The following is a 25,253-nucleotide window of genomic DNA, read 5'->3' as shown; positions in this document are numbered from 1 at the left end:
GAGATGGTTTAGAAGAGCCAACAGACAGCACTCACACTTCAATTACGGAGCGGGTGGTGCCGGGCTTGGTGACCGATACCAAGGTCGAGTGGGCAGTGAAGACGTTTTCTAAGTTTAAATCGCCGGGTCCAGATGGCATATTCCCGGTTATTATACAAGTTTCAAGTAGGGCGGTCGTGGAATGGCTTAAAATAATATACGATGGGTGCATAAGTCTGAATAATGTACCGCACTCTAGGAGAACTGCTCGTGTAGCTTTCCTACTAAAGGCGGGGAATATATATCACGTGTATTCCAAATATTATAGACCCATTAGCTTAACATCATTTCTGCTCCAAACCTTTGAGAGGCTTATAGATTTGTACATAAAGTCCAACGTGGATGAAACGCTGCTCTCCACAACAAAATATGCGTACACCAAAGGCAAGTTGGTAGACACCGCATTGCGTAGAGAAAGCCCTGGAATATAAGGAATATGCTCTAGGAGTCTTCTTAGACATTACCGGGGCTTTCAATAATGTTTCTAAATGGGAGATTACGGATGGTCTTAATTACATTAAAGAACATCCAGCCTTAACGAGATGGATCGGATGCATGTTAAATTGCAGGAAGATTACATCTCAATGGAGATTGTACGAGGCCACGAAATCAGTGGACAGGGGAACGCCGCAGGGAAGGGTGCTATCACCTCTGCTGTGGACGCTGGTCATCAACAAACTCCTCAGGCGATTTGGTGAGGGACCCGTAAAACTTACGGCTTACGCGGATGACGTTGCAATTGTCATAAATGGAAAGTGCCCTCCAACGATTAGCTCTTTGATGGACCGGACGCTTCGGGATATTCATACCTGGGCATCAAAAGTCGAGTTGAAAGTCAACGCGGATAAGACGGATATGGTCTTATTTACAAAGGGGTTCAAGGTCCCAAATTGGATCAGGCCTAAATTAGGAGGGGTGACCCTACAGGAGAAACCTTGCACAAAGTATCCAGAAATCATCCTAGACAGTAAGCTATCATGAAAGCTCAATGTGGAGGAGAGGGTGAAGAAGCCTTCAACGGCCCTTTATGCATGTAAAAGTATTCTGGGTTTTTACAGCGATTGTAATCCTTATCCTATACTATGGAGTCCTTGTTTGGTGGAAAGCCACCCAAAAAGCAACCTACCTCAAAAAATTATAGGGGGTATGCAGACTATCAATGCTTAGCATTACGGGAGCCCTGAAAACAACCCCGACAGCTGCACTGTATGCCATTCTGCACATTCCACCTGTAGACCTGGTAGCAAAGAACATATCGTTAACAACTGCAACCAGGCTCGATGCCTCGGGGCAGCTTGAGCGCCGACCATACGGCCATAGTAGTATAGCGTCATCAATCACAAGACGAACACACTACGTGATTCCCTATCTGAGCTCCGAGGGAGATCTTAAGGCCACAATAGAGGTGGACGGTTGGCGCTAGTGTGCTCAAATGGCGGACGAGGCGATACATGTGTACACAGATGCTTCCAAAGTAGTGGTATGAGTAGGGTCTGCGGTATACTGTGCTGATCCGGAAATAAACAGATCCTACAGGCTGCCGGATTACTGTAGCGTTTTCCAAGCGGAAATAGTAGCCGTAACCAAAGCAGTAGAAACCCTGGAAGAAAATAGCCCAAGCTGCAATCATGCTAACTTTTATATTGACAGTCAAGCACCAATAAGGCAATAATCTCGCATTACACAGCATCTAAATGCGTGTTAGAGTGTAAGCAGTCCCTGGAGAGAATCGGGACAGGGATATAGCTATCATTAAAATTGGGTGCCAGGGCATATGGGAATAGATGGGAATGAAAAAGCGGATGAATTAGCTAAAAAACATAGGTCCTGGTTTTTGATAGGGTTTTTCAGTTTGGTCGTTAAAAGAAACTTCTGGTAACACTACGGACTTATTCAGTCTATGTGAAGTCTTCATGGACCGGCCAGTTCAACCTAACCTACGTATATAGCATATATTGTTGTCTAAAACTGTCATTTCTGCCCCCTTCTTAACGGCTGGAAGCTTCAAATTGCATAAAATACTTACGTTTACGTTATATATGCATACCACCAAAAACGTGAAGCTTTGCATTCTCACACAAACAATAGGTGGGTTTAATTTTAAATTTATCTTAAAATTCGCTAAGATATGTACATCTGTTCACTATATATTTCATGTCTTATACAGCCGACTATTTGGATATTTTATTTATTTATTTATTCAGATTAAAGTCGACACAGACACAAAGCGGTCGACTACTAAGATAAATATTAACATAAATTAATGTTAAAATTAAAAGTAAATAAATTCAAATGTATATATATTAAATTCAACCATACATATGAAAGAAAGTTCAAAATATCAGACCAAACGTAAGAGTATTGAGTTATGCAACGCGGTAAACGAACATTCAAAGCTAATGCAGTTATACAAGCTGTTATAGTGCGAGCACCAGTTACGCAGTGGATTATTTTTGGAATAATTTTGGCGGCAAAGTGGTAAATGAAACGGCCTTGACGTTCTACCAGAAACATCAAAATTTAGTCGACTAATAGGATCAGAGGGGTCAATCTCGCCCATAATGAGTTATGAATTTATGAGTTAACGGTTTAGCGCCAATTAAGTAAGTAAGTAAGAATTAACATTTACAATTAACAACCGAGTGAAGCTCTTCGATTTTCTAAAGTTGGCAGATTAATAAGGAGAAGCTTATTTTTATATGGTGGCAAATGTACACTTGAATCCCAGTTAAGGCCACATATTGCAAATATAATGAATTGCTTCTGTACCGACTCAATAAGCTTTATAAAGTTTTGATACCCTGGGCACCAGACACACGAACAATACTCTAAGATTGGTCGAAGCAACGATGTGTAGAGCGTCTTAGTCAGATACGGATCATTCAATTCCTTAGCCTATCGTTCCACGAATCCGAGTATAATTGTATCATTCCTAATAGCTGGAGTCTTAGCCTGGCAAGCGCAGGGCACGAGCACAGAACGTGCTTGATCCGCTCCTCCTCCAACCCGCACCTCCTATAACTGCTATCACTGACCAAGCCTAATTTAAAGACATGTGACGCCAGAAGGCAGTGTCTAGTCAGAATACCCGTCATGAGTCTACAGTCCTCTCTTTTTAATGATAGAAGCAACTATGGTAGTCTGAGGTTGTAAGACCTAAACATAATTTTCGACACTTCACAGCCCCGCGCTTGAACCTACTCCTTTCCCGCTTGGTCGATCATGTGCACCTCTCGCCTTCGCTTAATTTCGCCCAGTCTAATTGGGACGTCTGCGGAGCAAGCTTCAAGATATTCGCCCTTTTTAGCTAGTTCATCCGCTTTTTCATTCCCATCTATTCCCATATGCCCTGGGTCTTCTTGTCCCTATTCTCTCCAGAGACTGCTTACACTCTAACACGCATTTAGATGTTGTGCTATGCGAGATTATTGCCTTAATTTCTGCTTGACTGTCAATATAAAAGTTAACATGGTTGCAGCTTAAGCTATTCTCTTCCAGGGTTTCAACTGCTTTGGTTGCGGCTCATACTTCCGCTTCCGCTTGGAAAACGCCACAGTAATACGGCAGCCTGTAGGATCTGTTCATTTCCGGATCGGCACAGTATACCGCAAACCCTACTCCTTCCACTACTTATGAACCATCTGTGTACACATGTATCGCCTCTTCCGCCATTTGAACACCCTTGCGCCAACCGTCCACCTCTATTGTGGCCTTAAGATCTCCCTCGAAGCGCAGATAGGTAGTCACCTAGTCTGTACGTCTTGTGATTGATGACGCTATACTACATTGGCCGTATGGTCGGCGCTCAAGCTGTGCCGAGGCACCGAGCCTGGTTGCAGTTGTTAACGCTATGTTCTTTGCTACCAGGTCTACAGGCGGAATGTGCAGAATGGCATAAAGTGCAGCCGTCGGGGTTGTTTTCAGGGCTCCCGTAATGCTAAGCATTAATAGTCTGCATACCCCCTCTAATTTTTTTAAGGTACGTTGTTTTTTGTGTGGCTTTACATGCATTAAGTGCCGTTGAGGCCTTCTTCACCCTCTCCATCCATTGAGCTTCCATGACAGCTTACTGTCTAGGATGATTCTTAGATATTTTGTGCAAGTTTTCTCCTGTAGGGTCACTCCTCCTAACTTAGGCCTGGTCCAATTTGGGACCTTGTACCCCTTTTTAAACAAGACCATATCCGTCTTCTCCGCGTTTACTTTCAACCCGACATTAGATGCTCAGGTGTGAATATCCCGAAGCGCCCGATCCATCAATGAACTAGTCGTTGGAAGGCACCTTCCACTTTTGACAATTGCAACGTCATCTGCGTAAGCCGTAAGTTTTGCGGGTCCCTCATCGAATCGCCTGAGCAGTTAGTTGATGACCAGCGTCCACAGCAGAGGTGATAGCACTCCTCCCAGCGGCGTGCCCCTGTCCACTGATTTCGTGGCCTCGTGCATTTCCCATTGTGATGTTATCTTCCTGCAATTTAACATGCAGCCTATCCATCTGGTTAAGGCCGGATGTACTTTAATGTAATTAAGACCATCCATAATCGCCCATTTAGAAACTTTATTGAAAGCCCCGGCAATGTCCAAGAAGACTCCTAGAAGATATTCCTTCATCCCAGGGATTCCTCTATGCTTATTATCACTATATGCAATGCGGTGTCTGCTGACTTGCCTTTGGTGTACGCATGCAGTGTTGTGGAGAGCGGCTTTTCATCTAAGTTGGACTTTATGTACACATATGGGGTAAGGTATATCAACCGTTACACTTAAAAAGCTTCGTCGCTTCGATTTGAATGAAATTTGGTGAAATTGCTGTGCTATATAGTGGCGTTAATTTCATTTAACTTTGCTTCTAAATTTTGGATGGTTACGGAGATATAAGCGTCTGAATTCTCAATTTTTTTTGTGGAAGCCTTTCTTATATAAATCATAATTCGTGTAATTGGCTTTCTAAGAAGAAATGAAAAAAACGTTTTCTAAAGTATTTTTCCATTCTTTTCGAATATAAATATAAAAAAATTTTATTAATAAAATTTTTTTTAATTTTTTTCAAAAAGGGGCATTTTTCATATTTTTATTTTTATTTTTAGATAAAAGCTTGATATTTTTCCTTTAAAATGATACCTATTTTATTTTGGCACGCAAAAATTTTCCTAATACATTTTTATTTTAAACATATAGAATTCCAGCTAAAATTCACCCATAAATTTTATAATTTTTACTTTTTATTTTTTTTTTCAAGTTTGAACATTTTATGCATTTTTATTTCTATTTTTAAATAAAAGCTTGATATTTTTCCTTTAAAATGATACCTATCTTGTTATGCTACCCGAAAATTTCTTTGATACATTTTTTTTTAACATAGAGGTACGGATAAATGTATCAATTTTTTTATGCGCGCTTTAACTAGTTTTGTTTATTTTCAAAGGAAAGCTTTCTCATTATTTCATTGTATAAAATAGTAATAAATTGTAATAAAAATAAAGTTTTGTACAAATATATAAATATGACTCACATGATCACTAAGTATTAAGCAAAATATTATACCACAATGAAAAAAGTGTAAGGACATAAAAAGCAGGCATACCTAATTTTTTACTTCCGCAAAATGAGTCTTGACCTTTACCGAAAGAAACTCAAGGATTTAAAACTCATGCGTATTGAGACTTTACATTTTGTGGAAGAACTATGCGATTGCATTTACAAGTTAAAGCCTCATTCATATATTGCCAGAAAACAGTCGAGCTTTTTTAAAGATAGAAGAGAAAGCCTAAAAGAAGGCGAAATGCTGCACAATCTTTCAAAATTTCATTCATTTATTCCTGTTTCTACAACACAGCTTGAAGTAAAAAGATTTTCCCTTCATACTAGCAGCCAAGAATTTCCTAAAAACAAAACAAAAACATTAGTATGTACAACTTTACTATATTGACTTTGAACTGAATAGATTTTAATGTCAGTATGTATAATTTTAGATAAAATTTATTCACTAAACTAGCAATAGTCTGTAAGTACAATCTGTAGAATGAAATAAATAAAATGGTTTTATACACAGAATAATATGCAGGTGTTCAAGTGATTATAAAATTAATATAATGGCATTATGTGGGTGAATTTTCATCTGTACCTCTATGTTAAAAAAAATGTATTAAAGAAATTTTCGGGCAGCATAACAAGATAGGTATCGTTTTGAAGGAAAAATATCAAGCTTTTATTTAAAAATAGAAATAAAAATACATAGAATGGTCAAACTTGAAAAAAAAATAAAAATTATAAAATTTATGGGTGAATTTTAGCTGGAGATGTATATATTTAAAATTAAAATGTATTAAAGAAATGTTCGCGTGCCAAAATACTTAAAATAGGTGTCATTTTAAAGGAAAAATATCAAGCTTTTATTTAAAAATAAAAATAAAAATTTCAAAAATGCCCCAATTTGAAAAAAAAATAAAAAAAAAAATGTTTAATAAAATTTTTACTAAAATTTTTCTAAAAAATTTTTTTTTATTTATATTCGAAAAGAATGGAAAAAATACTTTAAAAACAGTTTTATTTATTTCTTCTTAGAAAGCCAATTACACGACTTATGATTTATAGAAAAAAGGCTTCCAGGCTTCCACAAAAAAAAATTGAGAATTCAGATGCTTTTATCTCCGTAACCATCTAAAAGTTAGGAGCGAACTTAAGTGAAATTAACACTACTATATAGCACAGCAATTCCAAATTTCATTCAAATCGTAGCGATGAAGCTTTTTAAGTGGAACGGTTCATATACTTTACCCTATATATAAGCATGTCAAAGGTTTTGAGTAGAAATGATGCTAAGTTAATGGGTCGATAGTCTTTCGGATACACGTGACAGATCTTCTCCGCCTGTGGTAGGAAAGCTACACGAGCATTTCTTCAAGAGTGCTTTTGATTCAGTCTTATGCACCCATATTTTAGGCCATTCCATGACCGCTCTACTTGAAACTTGTAGCATGGCCGGGAATATACCATCTGGGCACGGCGATTTAAACTTAGAAAACGCTTCACTGTCCATTCGATCTTTGTATCGGTCACCAAGCCCGGCACTACCCGCTCCGTGATCGAAGTGTGAGTGCTGTCTGCTGGCTCTTATAAACCGTCTCCCAATGGGAAATATGTATCGAAAAGCACCTCAAGGGTTTCGTCACTATTACGTGACCATTCCCCGTCCCGACCATAGTCCCTGGACTATGTTTCCCCTTGCTAGGACTTTTTTCAACCGTGCTGTTTCGCTGGAGCACTCTATGTCCCTACAGAAGCTTTTCCACGAGGTTTTCTTGGCCCTGGAAATTTCACGGTTGTAGATCGTCAGTAGATCCCTGTACTCGTCCCGACACGCTTCGCTTTCCGCGGTCTTTGCTAGCTTAAACATTTCTTTTACCTGCCTGCTTAGAAGACTCTGCTCATTGCTCCCCCATTGCGGCTTTGCTTTTTTTTTTTTTTTAATAATGTTTATTTATTTAATATTCATGAGCTTAGATACTAAAATAAACAATAGTTTCAGTTGTCTTGTTTAATATAATTATACAATGACTCTAGACGAGTTCTCATTTACTTGACGGTCTTCATATTGATATAATATAACATTTTATTCATTTATACAATTTAAATGTTACTGCTTTAACTTAAAGCTTTTTAGGTCCTTTATAATTATATTGCAAAGAAAAAGAACATGTAAAAACAATGCCTGATTAGCTATTTATGGTAAAAGATAAAATGATAAAATCAGGTAAGGGAAAGTTATGTCGGATGTCCGGCATGAGTTAGTGTTTGTGGTTATATATTGTTTAGCCACCAGCATTGCTTTATGATGGCAGCTGCTTCTAATTTGTCTCTGACAGAAACGTATGTATCAAAACGTTTGTTTTCTGTGTTAAGTGTTTTTGAGGTCACTGCTTTTACGTTGGCTCTTCTAATAATATGGTAAATGATCGGTATGTGATCTTGATTTTGTATAAATCCATTCCTGTCAAGGTAAAGGGATGATTCTGGGGGTGTAAATCCATTTTTTACAGTTGACGAAAAGTATTCTTCGCTTTCGTAAAAGGGTGAACTTATCAAGGTGTTATTGGCCTTGTCGAGACAGCGTATTATGTGTCTTCTTGTCAGATTTATTATATGACAGTCAATTCTAGGTACCTTTGCTATGCTATAAACCTTCGCATTTGATACGTATTTGGTATAGTTACTGCTTGCTGATCTATACAAGGAGATGCAAGATCTCAGAATTTTCCGTTCAAATTTTCTCATTTTTTCCATGTATGATGGTGACATGTTATACCAAATCGGACATCCGTACGTAAGTATAGGTCTTAAAAGTGATTGATACATGATCGTTTTTAGCCCGTTATCCAAAAATTTAATGGAGAACATTTTTTTATAAGCATGGAACGCCCTAGTGGTTTTCTTTATTTGGTGGTTAATGTGGTCGTTATAATACAAAAATTTATCTAGATATATGCCGAGATATTTAACTCTATCGGATTGTTTAATTATACAGTTAGATTCGTTAGACATAATTTTGAATTTTTTCCAGTTTTTTTTAATATTTGAGTTGCATTTTTTGATAGGGGGGCGAAACAGAACAGTTTCACATTTGTTGGCGTTTACTTTGAGTTGCCAATCTGTTGTATATTCTTCAAAAGTATTATATTTGATTTACAGATTTGTGTTTATATTAGCAATAGAACTGTATGAGTGATAAATTACAACATAATCGGCAAAGGCTATAATGTTGTCTATTTTATCCAGCAAGTCTAGTATGTAGATGTTAAAAAGAAGAGGGGCATTTACAGTACCTTGCTGTAGGCCATTTATTATATTAAATTCTCGTGTAATTTTTATACCGTTTGTATATAACGAGAATTTTCTATTAGAAAGCATATTATAAATTAATATTATTAACTGAAGGGGAAATTTATAACCAATGAGTTTTGTTATAAGTCCTTTTATCCACACTTTATCGAAAGCCTTTTCTATGTCCAGGAAGCAAGCTCCTGTGACGTGTTTTTTATTCCAGTTCCAGTTTATTTCGGAAACGAGAAGGCTGATGGCATAAGTAGTTGAGTGCCCATATTTAAAACCAAATTGTTTGGGGCTTATTAAGTAATTGTTTTCAATAATTCTATTGATTTTATATTTATTACTGCCTCGAATACTTTACTAATGTTTATGAGCTAACTGATCGGACGAAGATTTTTACGACTGTTTTTGTCTTTGTTCTTTTTGGGTATAACTATTGTTTTGGCGGTTTTCCAAATGGGTGGGAAGTATGCATTGTTCAACATATTGTTGAAAAGCGTACAATATTCTAGAATTATATCTTTTGGAAGATTTTTTAGGATGCTATTTGGTATTTGATCTAAACCTGATGACAGTTTTCCCTTCAAATTCGCAAATACATCGGAGAGGTCATTAGTAAGAATGAAGAATCTTTCGGTTTGTTCTTCGGTAAGGTTATTTGCCCTTTTTTCTGCGCTAAATATTGTTTTGGTTACCTCGATGCTATCAAATAAAGTTTTAGTCTTTAAAAACTCATTGAAGCATTCTTCAACCTGTGAATGGATTAGATTGTCAGGATTGTTTTCTTTTAAAGAGTGAATTGATTCAAGATGAACGCTAATTATATCAACTATATCTTTGTTATTTTTGATAATGTAGCTGTTAGTTGTGAGGTTCTTCTCAATTAAGTTACAATCTAGTCCCGCTTCTTGTATGAGTGGGGATGAAGTGAAGGGAATACAAAGGTGACTGATGGTCTCACTCTGATTTGGAAGAAATGATTTTTTAATAGAAGACATTTTAGAGGGATCGTCAATCTTGATATAAGATAGTTTGAGTTCGAGTTGCTTATTTATATGTATTTTGATGTTGTCCTGAATTAGCTTCTTTATTAGTTTTAGTTTAGCTTTTTCTTGTTGTATAGCACTATAAGAGCAATGTAGTTGTAGACGATTATAATTTTTTATAATGGTAAGGGTTCTACTTTTTTCTAAAAGTAGAGATTTTAAAATGGGTGTGTTTGCCAGTGTGTTAGTGATGCTGCCAGATCTTCTTTTTGGCACATTCCTTTCTATGGCAGTTAGAACTATTTTGTTTAGTTTGTCTAAGTGATGGTCGATTTCAACGTTTTTCAAGTTCCTATTGTCTGGTGTCCGAGCTTGGCTTTGTAGTTCTGAACTTAGGGTGTTTTTAAATTTTTTCTAGTTAGTTTTTTTATAATCCAACGTTTTTATAACGGAGTTATCCAGCAATGTAAAGAAGCTTCTGTTGTCTCTGCGAGCAATTATTTCTATGGCGTTATGATCGCTGTCATAGTTAAAGCATCTTAGACAGTTAACCGTGTCGTTGTCTTTTTGTATGTCTGATCTGTTGTCGGCAATACAGATGTCTAAAAACGAGTTAGATCTAAAGAATGAAGGTGATACGGAAGCGTACAGGTTGCATCGGTATTTTATCTCATTTGACATAAGCCAATTTCTAAGTGATTTGCTTTAAGGATTTTCTTGTGCATTTCCCCAGGCAGTATGCTTACTATTAAGGTCCCCTGCTAGTATGTAGTAATGATTAGGTTGTTCAAGATTTAGAGCTTCGAAAACTGTATTTAGTTCTGTTTTAAATGCGTCGTTATTATTCCCCGCCGGATAATATGCTGCTATTATATACAAAATGTTATTTGGAGGCATGTGTATTTTAATTATGCAAGTTTCTAAGACTGTTAACCTATCAATTTTATGATTAAAAACTTTCGTAAACTTTATGTTATGTTTGATAAGTATCGCTGTTCCACCACCTCTCATGCCTACCGACCTATCTTTCCTTGTTGAGTTGTACCCAAGAAACTTTAGTTTATGTTTCGGGTTTAACTTAGTTTCATTGAGTAATAATATATCTGGATTTCTCTCCTTTAAAAATTTACTTAAGTCTAGTCTTCTGCTTAAATTTATAAGGGAGTTAACATTAAAAGAAATAATGTTTAAATTATATTTATTCAAAGTTTGTAAGGGCCTAACGCTCATACAGATCCCATTAAGCCACAAATTGCATCGACTCTGGCCGTCTGCAATTCTAATTGTTTCTGAAGGTTTGTAATTTGTTTACTTAGAGATAATATTGTATTTTTTAGTTCTACTAGAAATGAGTTTTGTAGGTTTTGGTTATTGGGAGTGTCAAAATTGACCTGCGCTACTCTAGCTACGTTTCATAGCTTATATTAGGATTAGTAAAATTAGAGTTGGTTGTGTGGGTAGCTTTAGCCGTAGCTAAACTTTGTTTTCTCAATCTCATTTTCTGCTGTAGCTCTTTATAACGCTCACAGCCTTTGTAGGATGCTGGGTGTCCATGCTTCTTGCATAGTACGCAGTAAGGATTTGGTTTTTCTGCAGAGTCTCGTCCAGGAGAAGGGCATTCTTTGCTGTTGTGTAGCCCACTACATTTCACGCACCTGGCTGCCATATTGCAATTGACAGCGCTATGGAAAAAGTTTTGGCAATTCCTACATTGTGGAATCTCGGGTCTGCGAAAATGTTCCCATTTAATACAATTAACGGCCTTTAATTCATTCACGTTGCTGTCGGCGCTTACTTGAACCATGAATATGGGTAGCGTTAAGTTTTTCTCTGTCGATTTTTTAGTAGTAAATTGACTATTTTAAGGTTATCATTTTGATATTGACTAAGCTCATTAAAAATTTCTTCACATTTGGTATTGCCATTCAAGCCTTTCAGCAAGTATGTTTTAGTTTTTAAACATTTGGGTGTGTATGAATAGTATTTCACATTGGCTTTTTCAAGATATCCGCGAACTCTTTTATAGTCTTCGAGATTTGTTAAGTAAATCGATATTTTATTTTGGTTGTGTTCTTTTATTTTAAAATTTTTTGTCTTTAAACCATCTTTGATCAGCTCAATTATTTGTTTTGATTCTACATCAAATATATTAATAGGTGGAATGTTTTTAATATTTCTTTTGTTTTTTGAATTTGTAATTGTTTTTGCTACATTTTTGTTATTTACACTTGCAGGTGCAGCTTCGACTGCTGCTGTGCTAGTTGATGGGTTACAGTCGTTGTCGTTGGCGGTGGAACCTCCGCAGCATGGGCCATGTAGCAGGATGCCAGGATAAATGCCTGCTTATTCTTTTGCTCAACGGCCACCACTACGAGGTACTCAGTAGTGTAATTAGGCAGCATATATGAATGCAGTTGTTTCTTTACCATTACTACAGCTCGCACCCGTCCTTCCGTTTGCGCGTAGTAGACGCCAAATCTGCGCGCGCTAAGTCCAGAAACCTTTCCTCCCGATAAGAACCACGGCTCGTGGATCAGCCCCACGTCAAACGAACCTCCTCAAGGGCTAGGAGGTGTTCGCTCGACGCCACTTTACCGTGCTGGAGGTGTATCTGTAGGACTCGCAGCACCATTGGGCTGTTTTTCCCCCTGCAACACCTTCGTCATGACGTCGCCGTCCCCCTTGCCCTTTGGGTTTATAGTATTCGAGGCCCCCTTCAGCCTCTCGTAGCTATTGTGGCGTGTGTTCCTCTGTGCGCTTCATAGCACCATTTGTCTGTTGGCCCTCTTCTAACACCTTCGTGGTGACGTCGGCTACCTCCAACTGTCTTTTTTCTCTTACGCTTTTGAGGCCCTTTTCGACTTCGCCCACTTCTAGCGTGTTAGGATTTTTATCCTCGAGACTTGTTTTCCTGAGTCGCATGTAAATTTTGCCTGTACCTAAGAACATTTTGCCAAGCTGCGTGTACAACACATCCTCCTCCTGCTTGTTTATTTGGAAGACGTAGAACTTACCTTCCTCCGTAGGCCGAGATACAGTAAGTACGTTCCAATCCTGTGTCGGTATGTTCGGATCCTTATTCCGCAGAAGTCGCAGTGTATCCTCCCACTTCATCACGCATGGTATCCATACCTTAACTTTGGGTACCGTGGGAATTTGCGCTTTATCCCCAACCTCGAACCGCGCGTTCGTGCCATGTCGTTGGAGGTTTGGAACCACTTCCTCCAGCCACCGCAAGCTCGCGATATTGTCGCACGCTATCATCTTCACACCATTTTGACAGTGCTTCATCTTACTACACATTATCCTGGTTTTTTCCCTCACAATCTGTTTTTTGGCGAATGAACTACTTCGCAGAGCGTTTGTTTGACGGCTTGGCTTTGCATAATCAGTATCGTTCTGACAATTTACAACAGTAGTGCGCCCTGGGAAATTCTTTCCTTCGTTTTAGTGCGTTCTTTTGGGGTTGTCAATGCCAGTGTTTTTCTCGCAGGTACATTCGGTTTTGATTTGTTTGGCCCACTCGTTCCATAAACCTTTGCCCGATCTACTGCCTTTGACTTTTGGGGTCTTTATTGAATTTCCTCCACCATCACTCTCTTACTGCTGAACCCTTTCTCCAAACTGAAGTTGAATGGTACATCCTTGTTCTTATAGCGTATAATCCTTCTTTCCATATCGATCCTGGTTCCATGGTCAACCAAGAAGTTCACTCCCAATATGACTTCATCACCGATCTCCGCCACAACGAATTTGTGTAGAACCGTGACCTTTCCAACTAAGACCACATAACACGTCTCCTTGTACTTGGTTATACTCGCCAGTAACCGTACGAAATCTTTCTCAAGGTAATACCATTACTCTCACGTTGACCAAATCAGATCGGATTAAATAATGAGATGCGTCCGTATCCGTTTCCCAAGGCAGTTGGTTCTATGTATTCGGGATTTTTTCCGACCAAGGACTGTCATTTCAGTGTAACCCCATTTAATTCGTTATGTCCTTCGCACAAACTGTCATCCCTCCAACAGCTCCTCGCAGCGGGACTGCTCCATACTCTCCTGCTCCGGGCAGGTCCAGACCAAGGACTGTCATTTCAGTGTAACCCCATTTAATTCGTTATGTCCTTCCCACAAACTGTCATCCCTCCAACAGCTCCTCGCAGCGGGACTGCTCCATATTCTCCTGCTCCGGGCAGGTATCGAGCCCAATCCGGGTCCGTCTCCTGACACCGTCCCTAAGAAATGGTTTTGTTGCGTTTACCGGAAAAGAATCTTTTTAGGACGATCATACTCTTATCAGTGTGTCTCGTGCAAGGGATGGTTGCATCGGACAGGTAGTTCAGGGCTAGAGCCTAAAACCAGACGTCCCCGTAATTTCTATAAATCTTTTGTGGCTCCCTGCTGTTCACGCCCAATGGCGTCCCGTAGTCTGAGCCTTAGCGCCGGGCACCCCAATGCTTACCCAGAGACGACAAGTCCCAGGACCCAACACCAATTGCGTCCTAGCTTCTCACAACCTATGCGTAGTCACCCGTCACTTACTTCTAGAGTGACGACGTCTCCCCGTTGTACTTTAGAATTCTGCAGTTAAACAGCAATGGATTAAATGGTAAGATCACGGAGATGGTCCATTTCATGAAGCGGCACAACATCCGCATTGCTGCGATTCAAGAGACTAAACTCACAGCAAGATCTGGTCTGCAGACCTGTTCTGGGTACAATGTCCACAGAAAAGATCGCGAGAGCGGGAATGGAGGGGGACCTGTGACCTTATAAGACAGCTCGATCCCGGTGACCCCCATTAAGGGCATAAACCAACACATCAGACCGCTTGTGGATGAAAACAAGCGGGCGAAATTAGAGGAGCACTTAAGAAGCTGTAACCTCTCTGCCCGTGTGGGTAAGCTTTGGTCCACCGTAAAGTCCCTATCGAATCCGTCCAAGCACAACGACAAAATTTCCATCGCCTTTGGCGATAAAGAGCTGTCGGATGCGAAAAAATGCAAGAGCGCCTTTTGCCGACAATTTATAATGCATTCTACGGTTGACAAAGCTAGACGGAGGCCAATAGACACGCGCACAAACATAAATTCAGCGCGTTCCCAATTGCCATCACCGCCAAAAAGGTTGAGGATGCCATCGGTCAAGCTAAACCAGAAGCGGAAGGCCCTGACGGCATAGCCATGTCGATGCTTAAAAGCCTAGGAAATGAGGGTTTTAAATATTTAACACATGTCTTCAACCTGTCTTTTTCCACCTTTGTCATTCCCGAAAAATGGAAAATGGCCAAGGTGGCCCCGCTACTAAAGCCTGGGAAACAAGCTAACACAGGAGAGTCAAATCGCCCGATATCTCTCCTATCGCCAGTAGCTAAGACGCTTGAAGCCATTTTACTGCCCCATTTCAAGGCAAATTTGCCACCAGCCTCTCATCAGCATGGCTTTAGAAAACTACACGGAACTACCACCGCGCTAAATGCCATTAGCACCGAGATAAATTGCGGTTTAAATCAAAACCCCCACCAAAGAACAGTACTTGTTGCGCTAGACCAATCAAAAGCTTTTGATACGGTCAACCATGGCACGTTACTGCAAGACCTGGAAGGGTCTACCCTTCCCCCAAGTCTTAAAAGGGGGACCGCAAATTATCTGGGTGGACGGCGGCATCGGTGCAATTTCGATACGAAACATCTAAACCAAGGAGAGTTAAACAAGGGGTGCCACATGGTGGTGTCCTATCCCCACTTTTGTTTAACTTCTACATATCAAAGCTACCTTCGCCACCAGAAGGAGTTATTATCGTTTCCTACGCCGATGACTGCACAATAATGGCCACAGGCCCAGGCCCACAGATCGATGAGCTATGTAACAAAATAAATTACTACCTCCCTGATCTCTCCAGTTTCTTCACCTCGCGACCATTTTGAACGCCCCCTCAATGGCACTACGCTACTGACTGTCTTACAGCCCAAAATCTTGGGTGCGACGTTCGATCAGGATCTACATTTTGGTGAACATCCGTGAGCAGCCGCAATTGTACCGAAAATCCAGAGCCGTAATAAAATCCTCAAATCTTTTGCTGGCAGTACTTGGGAAAAAGATAAAGAAACGCTCATTACCACTTGCAAAGCAATTGGCCAGCCGATTGCATGCTACGCGTCTCCGATATGGTCGCCAAGCCTTAGAATTACCCACTGGAAAAGCTACTGGCCTGCCAAAATACTGCCCTCAGAACCGCCACAGCTTGTCCCCAGAACACCATTTACATAATGAGGCGAGAATACTCCCAATAAGGGAAAGAAATGAAATGCTAACCAACCAATTTCTGTTGAATACCCAGAAACCTGGGTATCCCAACAGACATCTGATTGATGAGCCAACACCGCCCAGCGGCGTAAGGAGTCACCTCCGCAAGCACTATGAGGAAATACGGCACCTGAGAACATAGCCGTATGAAGCCAAAAAACATAAGCAGGTCCTTGGTGAACTCCATAAACAGGCGTCGGACCTCTATGTCAGGAATTGCCCGGTGAATCCAGTACTCAAAGAGCAATACCCTAAACTTGCGGAAGAGGAACACACACCCCCATATGGAAACGCGAGTCACTCTAGCCCAACTTCGATCTGGATACTGTAATAGGTTAAACTCTTACCTATCCAGAATCAACCCCGACATACAAAATGTATGCCCTGCTTGCAATGTGTTTCCACATGACACCAACCATCTCTTCAATTGTAATGTGGAATCAACGCCTCTAACACCTCTCTCATTATGGTCCACCCCTGTTGAAACAGCAAGTTTCCTCGGACTCCCGTTAGAGGACATTGATGACAATTTGTGATTGGTCAAACCTGCTACAACAACAACAACATACGCCCGTATCTCATTTCCTCTGATGGTAAGACCTCGATTTTCTTCCGATTTGTGACACAGAGATAAGGGGACATTCCACAACTGGAGCTAGCCGTCGATCTTTACATCTAACTCACTCTTGCGCATCTCCTCCAGCTTTGTTCTTAAGGTCACCCATGCTGTTAGATCCACTAGGATCAAGATCGCAATGACGTGCATTGTGACCTGGCTTCCCGAATTTAAATCATTTGATAACTCTTTCGCTCCGCTTTTGCGATCCTTTCAGTGCCTCGAATATTGAATGCACCCAGTCCGGCCTTTCTACCTCCACACGGCGTGCTTTGAAAGCTGGCTTACACAGAAGCGATGCTGTTTCCTGAATTAGAGCATGTGATATCGTTTCTGTGAATGTATGTTTTCGGTTGGCGTATGCCGCTCGCTTCGTTTCGATATCCCGTATTCCATTAATAAAGCTCTGGATTTTTACCCTTTCGGTGTATTCCACGGGTGCGTCCCCATTCGCTAAATGTGCCAGCCTTTCAACATCCAATGCAAACTCTTGCAATGTTTCACCAGGCCTCTGGTAGCGGCTCAGTAACTCCATTTGGTATACCTGTCTCTTATGCTCGGTTCCGTATCGCCTCTCTAGGCGCCCATCAATGCTTCATAACTGTTCCGTTCGCACTCTGGAATAGTCTGTAAGATTTTGGTAGCTAGTCTTTTCAGTGCGACGAGTAGTGCAGCAACTTTATCTGCAGCATTCCAGTTGTTCACCCATGCGGTCTTCTCAAACTGTAGCGTAAAGACTTGGAGAGGAACATAACCGTCAAAAGATGGAGTTTTTACCTTCGCATTGCTCTCTGAAACAGCTGGACGATTTAGTTGCAGCTCCTGTATACGACCTCTCAATGTTTCAATCTCGGGAACGATTTTGTATTACCTCTCGTAGCCGTGCTTGAAGTTCGATCTTATTGCCGGTTGTATTCAATCCACGGCCACCGTGGTGTGATGGTAGCGTGCTCCGCCTACCACACTGTATGCCCTGGGTTCACACCCCAGGCAAAGCAACATCAAAATTTTATATATAAGGTTTTTCAATTAGAAGAAAATGTTTCTAAGCGGGGTCGCCCCCCGGCAGTGTTTGGCAAGCGCTCCGGGTGTATTTCTGCCATGAAAAGCTCTCAGTGAAAACTCATCTACCTTGCAGATGCCGTTCGGAGTCGGCATAAAACATGTAGGTCCCGTCCGGCCAATTTGTAGGGAAAATCAAGAGGAGCACGACGCAAATTGGAAGAAAAGTTCGGCCTTAGATCTCTTCGGAGGTTATCTCCCCTTACATTTATTTATTTTTTATTCAATCCACGGTTCTCCAGCTCCTTTTTCAGTTGCTGGATCCTTAATTCTCTTAACTTTGCCATGCCCAAGTTGTATTCGAAATCTTCAGAATTTATTCAACAATTCCTCTTGTGACACCAATTGTAACGAATTTTTGGGAAATTCCGTTTATTTGTAACCTTCTGCTAACGTTCCTATAGCTAAACTGTTGATTAAAACACTCCAATATTCTGTATTACAAAATTATCTTTATTAGACTGCTTTGAGAGTACTTCACAATTAAACTTCACTTCGCAACTGATAGCGTGCATAAATCAAAAGTGATTAGTCATTCCTCAGTTTGCGCTGCTCTGTTGCCTCGTCAACATATTTCTCCAAAGGTCTAGACGTTTCGCCTTCTAGAACTCTTGTATCTTCTGCTTGGTAATTAGCTATGTACATGTATATTTGTGGCATTGAAATGAAGTTTCTCAGTCACTTTCATCGCAATCCGTAAAGAAAATTCGGAATCTTCTGCGGATACTGAACGAATTGCCTCTATTGAAAAAGAAAATTGTATGTTGCTTCGAAAATTCTGGATAGTTCAAGTTACTTTATTTTTAAAACAACCTTCGTAGGTTTCTCCTGCTGCACCCCTCATGAATCGCGATATTATCAGCTGATTGTTTGTTAAATTATATTCTTTTTTACTGTTTTTTCATATTATATTAAAATTGTTGAGTCTTTTCAATCTTCCATTAAAATTAATTTTTAATTTTACGCATTGAGAGCTAATACTCAAAGCTAACAGGAGCAGATTGGCTCTTTAATAGACTGTTTTTTCTGCATTTCTTTATCGTTAGCTATAAGTCTGCTTGTGAAAACTTACAAAAGGTGAAAAATTTTATTCTCCAAATATTTACGCGTGACGTGTATGACTTTGTAGCTAACTAAAAATGAGCGTAGAAAATACAAACTGTTAAGAATTTTGTTCTTCACTGATAGATTTCTGCATGACTTTAGGGTTAACTAGAAGTCATTAAAAAAATCAAAGGAAATTAGTTCTATTTTGTTGCATAGAGAGCTGCTTCGGCCGTTGTTTGGTAATAAAACTAAATTTATTGTTTTTTCATACCTACGCGTTTCGACGCGACAGCGCCATCCTCAGGGTATTCTGTTTTTATTAACAATAAACATGAAAATAGCAATTAGTTATAAACACACTTAATAATTTTCTCTCAATATAATATTTTTTCATTGCGTGTTGACTCACCATGTAATGGTATTTGCAAAAATATATAGCTAAATCCGTAAGTTTCTCCTTACTTTGTACATGCTATTCTAACATTACAAAAACATTAATATATATAACATTTCTAACACCAGTACATTAAACATTAATTTAAAAATATATCACAGTTCTTTCCCATTTTGAGTCAAGTTTATTAATTTTATTTTATCACCGCAGTAAATGCACTATTTGTGCTGTTTATATCTTCTTTGAAGTTTAGTTAGCCAACACAAACATGACATAATAGTAACAAAGGCAGACAAAGGCAACAAAACTGTATTAATGTATAAAAAATCTATGAACAGAAAATGGGGCACTTGTTACATGACAAGCAAACGTACAAAACTATAAGAAGTGATCCCACCCAAAAGTTACTGCGGAAAAATAATTTAACTATAAATGACCAGTTTAATCTGAAAAAAATCAGCGGAAAAGAGGAATACAAATTGACATCATCAGCCGCCAACGCACCGAGATTGTACGGACTTCCTAAGACACATAAACCAAACTTAACTCTTAGACCAATTTCCTCGTCCACGAACGTATCTTGTTTCAGTTTATCTAAATATATTGGAAATATTTTAAAAAATATAGTATCGGAAGATTACAACCTAAAAAACTCTTTCCAACTTAGAAATCAAATAGAGAACATTCAAATTCTAGACGACGAAATGCTAATCTCTTTTGATGTTGTATCCTTATTCACCAACAAAAATGGAATAAATTAGAAGAGCATACAAATATTGAAAGAAAGCAATTCCAGAAGATTCTTGAATTTTGTCTTCAGGGCAACAACTATTTTACATACAATAATACTTTTTACCATCAAATTTATGGTATGCACATGGGTAACCCATTATCCCCAACGATAGCTGATATCGTACTTGACAAAATTTTGGACGACAGCTTAGCTGAATTGAAAGGCAAAAACATGCATGTAAAATATATAAAAAATATGCAGATGACATATTTGCAATAGTAAAGATAAAGGACTAGGAAGACATACTGAATACTCTAAACGCGCAGCATACCAAACGACAGTTTACGAAAGAAGAAGAGAACAATGGCAAGATTGCCTTCCTAGACATATAGATACATCGGAGAAATAGAAAGATTGCATTGAATTGGCATGCTAAAACTATTGCATCGGGTAGAATAATAAACTACCACTCAAACCATCCATGGAAACAAAAAAACAAATACTGCAATTAGCCTAATTCGGACAATGAATATTCTAAGCGACAATGAATTTATAGCAGACAATGATGAAAAAATAAGAAATATTCTTTTCAAAAATAGCTACCCGGCTGCACTCGTAAAACGGCTCATGGAAACGACAGTAAATAATATTAAAAGTTCGAATAACAATGAAAATACACAGCAAGAGAACTCAACAACAAGAAAATATATTAGCGTTACATACGTACCAGGGTTGACAAATAATCACACACTAAAAAGAATTGTAGAAAAGGAAAACATAAGTTATACTCTCAAACCACATAGCACGCTAAACAAAATATTTACGAAAACTAAAGATAGAATTCAAAAAGAAGATCAGAATAATGTGGTATATGAAATAAAGTGTAAAGGCAATGAAAATGACGAATGCAACAAGAGCTACGTTGGCACTACAAAAAGAGCGTTGGGTATAAGACTACATGAACATGAAATGGACGCCAAAAATAAAAAGGATACAACAGCACTTGCAAAACACCTGACAAGCAACAATCACACAGCTGATTTCACCAACGCTAAAATATTGGACATAGAGCGAAAAGAAAAACGACGACTAACACTGGAAACTTTACGTATACAACAACAGCTAAGAAACGTCATAAACTTCAAAGAAGATATAAACAACACAAATAGTGCATATACTGCGGTGATAAAATAAATTTAATAAACTTGACTCAAAATGGAAAAGAACTGTGATATATTTTTAAATTAATGTTTAATGTACTGGTGTTAGAAATGTTATATGTATTAATGTTTTTGTGATGTTAGAATAGCATGTACAAAGTAAGGAGAAACTTACGGATTTAGCTATATATTTTTGCAAATACCATTACATGGTGAGTCAACACGAAATGAAAAAATATTATATTGAGAGAAAATTATTAAGTGTGTTTATAACTAATTGCTATTTTCATGTTTATTGTTAATAAAAACAGAATACCCTGAGGATGGCGCTGTCGCGTAGAAACGCGTAGGTATGAAAAAACAATAAATTTTGTTTTATTACCAAACAACGGCCGAAGCAGCTCTCTATGCAACAAAATAAGTTAAAAGAAATTTGGCCCAATTATACACTTCATGAAATTAGTTTTAGCTGTTTGATTTCTGCATAACTTAGGGTTAGCAGTAAACCAAGCTAGATAAATTGGCTTAAATGTTTTTTTTTTGTGAGACTGGTTTGGTTAAGATATTAACTATATTTTAATAAATTTTTATTTTGATGAACAATTTATTTTTGCTCAAGTTTAACTTTAAGTTATATAAAAATTATCAAAAATTTTCTTTCCGATACATTCAACTTTTTCATTAACAAAAACTATCGTGATTATAAAATATTTACAAATTGCAAGTACGCAAAAATAAAGTAGAATAACAACTAAATAACACTATACTGGTTACAAAATTCCTGACTGGGAAGGGATTCGTTGTTGATTTACAGTTGTGTCAACTCCTTCCAAATTGAAATTAACTATCTCACAAATCATGCAATATAAAACGACTTTATTTTATAGGATATATATATGTATATACAATTTTGCAACTTTTTTAATTACTTTTTTGTGAAATTTCAATTGCTGCTCATTGTTTGTCTATACATTTCCGTCTCTGGTAGAGGTAGATGCAGAAGGCGAGATATTCTGCGGGATGGATAGGTTACAGTGTAGGCGTTAATGGGAGAGAAAGAAAACTATTTTTAAATTATTAATGTAAATCAAGCTTCTGGAAGAACAATGCCTTCCGGGTCTACTTATAGTTAATTTATATATTTGTAAGATAGAGTATCAAAACTTTTCGGTTGTCGGGAAGCTCTTACATTAGCGTTGAACAAGTAACCATATATATGCAATGAAAAATGTTATCTTCAAAACAGGGCCCTCAAAGTCGTCGTACTATACTTAAAACTTTTGAAATGAAGCTAAGTGAGTATATTAGAGAACTGCTTTAAAGAAGCTTTTCCTAGCACACTGCTAAAATATTCAGCATATGTTATATTTTATACCTACTAAATTATCTAATGTACACTTTTCCACAGACATATTGGAGAGCCACACATCCAGATATAAATATAGTTTCAACAATACCAGTGACGTTGCCTCTTCACAACACATCACCTATCGCGGATGAGAGTCGCTTTAGCTTCGCTTCAACAGGTATGGAACTTTAACCCTCCATTACTTTTCCTGTTTTTATACTCAGCGTGCTTTGCACTCAGAGTATATTATCTTTGATTAGATAACGGTTGGTTGTACAGGTATGAAGGAATCGAGATAGATATAGACTTCCATATATCAAAATCATCAGTATCGAAAAAAAATTTGATTGAGCCATGTCCGTCCGTCCGTCTGTCCGGAATACTTTTCGTGGTATTACATATATAAATAAATTATCGGTACCCGACAGATGACGTTCTGGGTCACCCTGGTCCACATTTTGGTCGTTATCTCGAAAACGCCTTCAAATATAGAACTACAACACTCCCTTTAAAACCCTCATTAATACCTTTAATTTGATGCCCATATCGTACAAACACATTATAGAGTCACCCCTGGTCCACCTTTATGGCGATATCTCTAAAAGGCGTTCACCTATAGAACTATGGTCCACTCCCCTTTAAATAATCATTAACACCTTGCATTTGATACCCATATCGTACAAACGTGTTCTAGAGTCACAGCTGGTCCACCTTTATGGCGACATCTCGAAAAGGCGTCCACCTATAGAACTAAGGCCCACTCCCTTCAAAATAGTCATTAACACTTTTCATTTGATACCCATATCGTACAAACACATTCTAGAGTCACCCCTGGTCCACCTTTATGGCGATATCTCGAAAAGGCGTCCACCTATATAACTAAGGCCCACTCCCTTTTAAAATACTCATTAACACCTTCATTTGATACCCATATCGTACAAACAAATTCGGGAGTCACCCTGGTCCACCTTTATGGCGATATCCCGAAATGGCGTCCACCTATAGAACTATGGCCCACTCCAATACTTTTTAATACCTTCCGTTTCATACCCATGTCATACAAACACATTCCAGGTTTACCCTAGGTTTATTTTCCTACATGGTGATTTTCCCTTATTTTGTCTCCAAAGCTCTCAGCTGAGTATGTAATGTTCGGTTACACCCGAACTTAGCCTTCCTTACTTGTTTTTAAATGATTTTATTTAGTTTGACTCTGTGTAGCGAACAGAATTTTGTAACTGAAATTTTTTATTTTTTCCTTATTAACAACTTTGGTATACAATATATATACATACACCAATTTTCTCAAAAAATATAAAATTTTGTGCGAGACGATAACGAATACATTTTTCTCATTTTGCATCAATCAGTGGTGGCAAGAGTAAATATTCCTAATTAGAGGAGAAAATAAATTGGATTGTTCCATAAATATTTTAAGTATGTGGTTACATATATGTTTATATTCTAAAATTAAAGTTAGACAGTAGTAACCCAGCAAAAAAAGAAGTAATCCAAGGAGTAATTAAGGAGCAGTATTTTGAATAACAGGATTACTCCATATTGCTCCGATACTAATGGAAATTTTACTCCATTTTAACATTGCATGTCATTGGAGAGGAGCACTCCTTAAAATTGTTCATAGAGTACGCCATGGAGAATTGAAGACAGCACTCCTCGGAGAATTGAATGAAGTACTCCATGGAGCATTGTGGGAAGCGCTCCTCGGAGTGTTGAACGGAGTACTCCTTGGAGCATTGAAGGGAGCACTCCTTGGATTATTGAATGAAGTACTCCATAGAGCATTGTTGGGAGCGCTCCTCGGAGTATTGAACGGAGGACTCCTCGGATTATTGAATGAATTACTCCATGGAGTATTGGAAACGGAGTATACCTAATAAAGACTCCTACGTTTTTTACAGATAAGTCCAAAAATGTTAATAAATATTCCTAATTAGAGGAGAAAATAAATTGGATTGTTCCATAAATATTTTAAGTATGTGGTTACATATATGTTTATAGTCTAAAATTAAAGTTAGACAGTAGTAACCCAGCAAAAAAAGAAGTAATCCAAGGAGTAATTAAGGAGCAGTATTTTGAATAACAGGATTGCTCCGATACTCATGGAAATTTTACTCCATTTTAACATTGCATGTCATTGGAGAGGAGCACTCCTTACAATTGTTCATAGAGTACGCCATGGAGAATTGAAGACAGCACTCCTCGGAGCATTGAATGAAGTACTCCATGGAGCATTGTGGGGAGCGCTCCTCGGAGTGTTGAACGGAGTACTCCTTGGAGCATTGAAGGGAGCACTCCTTGGATTATTGAATGAAGTACTCCATGGAGCATTGTTGGGAGCGCTCCTCGGAGTATTGAACGGAGTAATCCTCGGATTATTGAATGAATTACTCCATGGAGTATTGGAAACGGAGTATACCTAATAAAGACTCCTACGTTTTTTTACAGATAAGTCCAAAAATGGGTTTTTAATGTATATTATTATTAAAAAAAATATAAGTTTTCATAAGATTACATATTCACGAAAAAGTATAAAACAATGGGGCCTTCCATGGCTGGAAGAACTTTTGAATCTCAGATTTTGTTATACAAGTACAAGTAATAAGATTAATAATTTCTTTGACCAAGTCTAATATTAACAAATAACAGTAAAAAAAGAGAGTAAGAGATTAAACTTTCAATTTTTGATTGTATTTTGTACGATATGAAGCTGCCTT

General features: G+C 38.4%; 1 protein-coding gene across 6 annotated transcripts in view; it reads left to right on the top strand.

Moving 5' to 3' along the window:
* The window catches only part of Ca-beta (Ca2+-channel-protein-beta-subunit), a 1,568,477-nt gene that overhangs the window by 1,039,731 nt on the left and 503,493 nt on the right, over positions 1-25,253 (top strand). For all 6 annotated transcript variants that reach the window (XM_067766220.1, XM_067766221.1, XM_067766223.1 and 3 more), the window contains one exon: positions 22,579-22,696. In XM_067766220.1, coding sequence (XP_067622321.1) covers positions 22,579-22,696 — 118 coding nt within the window. The remainder of the gene's footprint in view (positions 1-22,578; positions 22,697-25,253) is intronic.

The sequence above is a fragment of the Eurosta solidaginis genome, chromosome 2 (genome assembly GCF_040869045.1).
Source record: "Eurosta solidaginis isolate ZX-2024a chromosome 2, ASM4086904v1, whole genome shotgun sequence".
Taxonomy (NCBI): domain Eukaryota; kingdom Metazoa; phylum Arthropoda; class Insecta; order Diptera; family Tephritidae; genus Eurosta; species Eurosta solidaginis.
The sequence above is the reverse complement of the archived record's forward strand: the minus strand, read 5'-3'. Positions and strand labels throughout refer to the sequence as shown.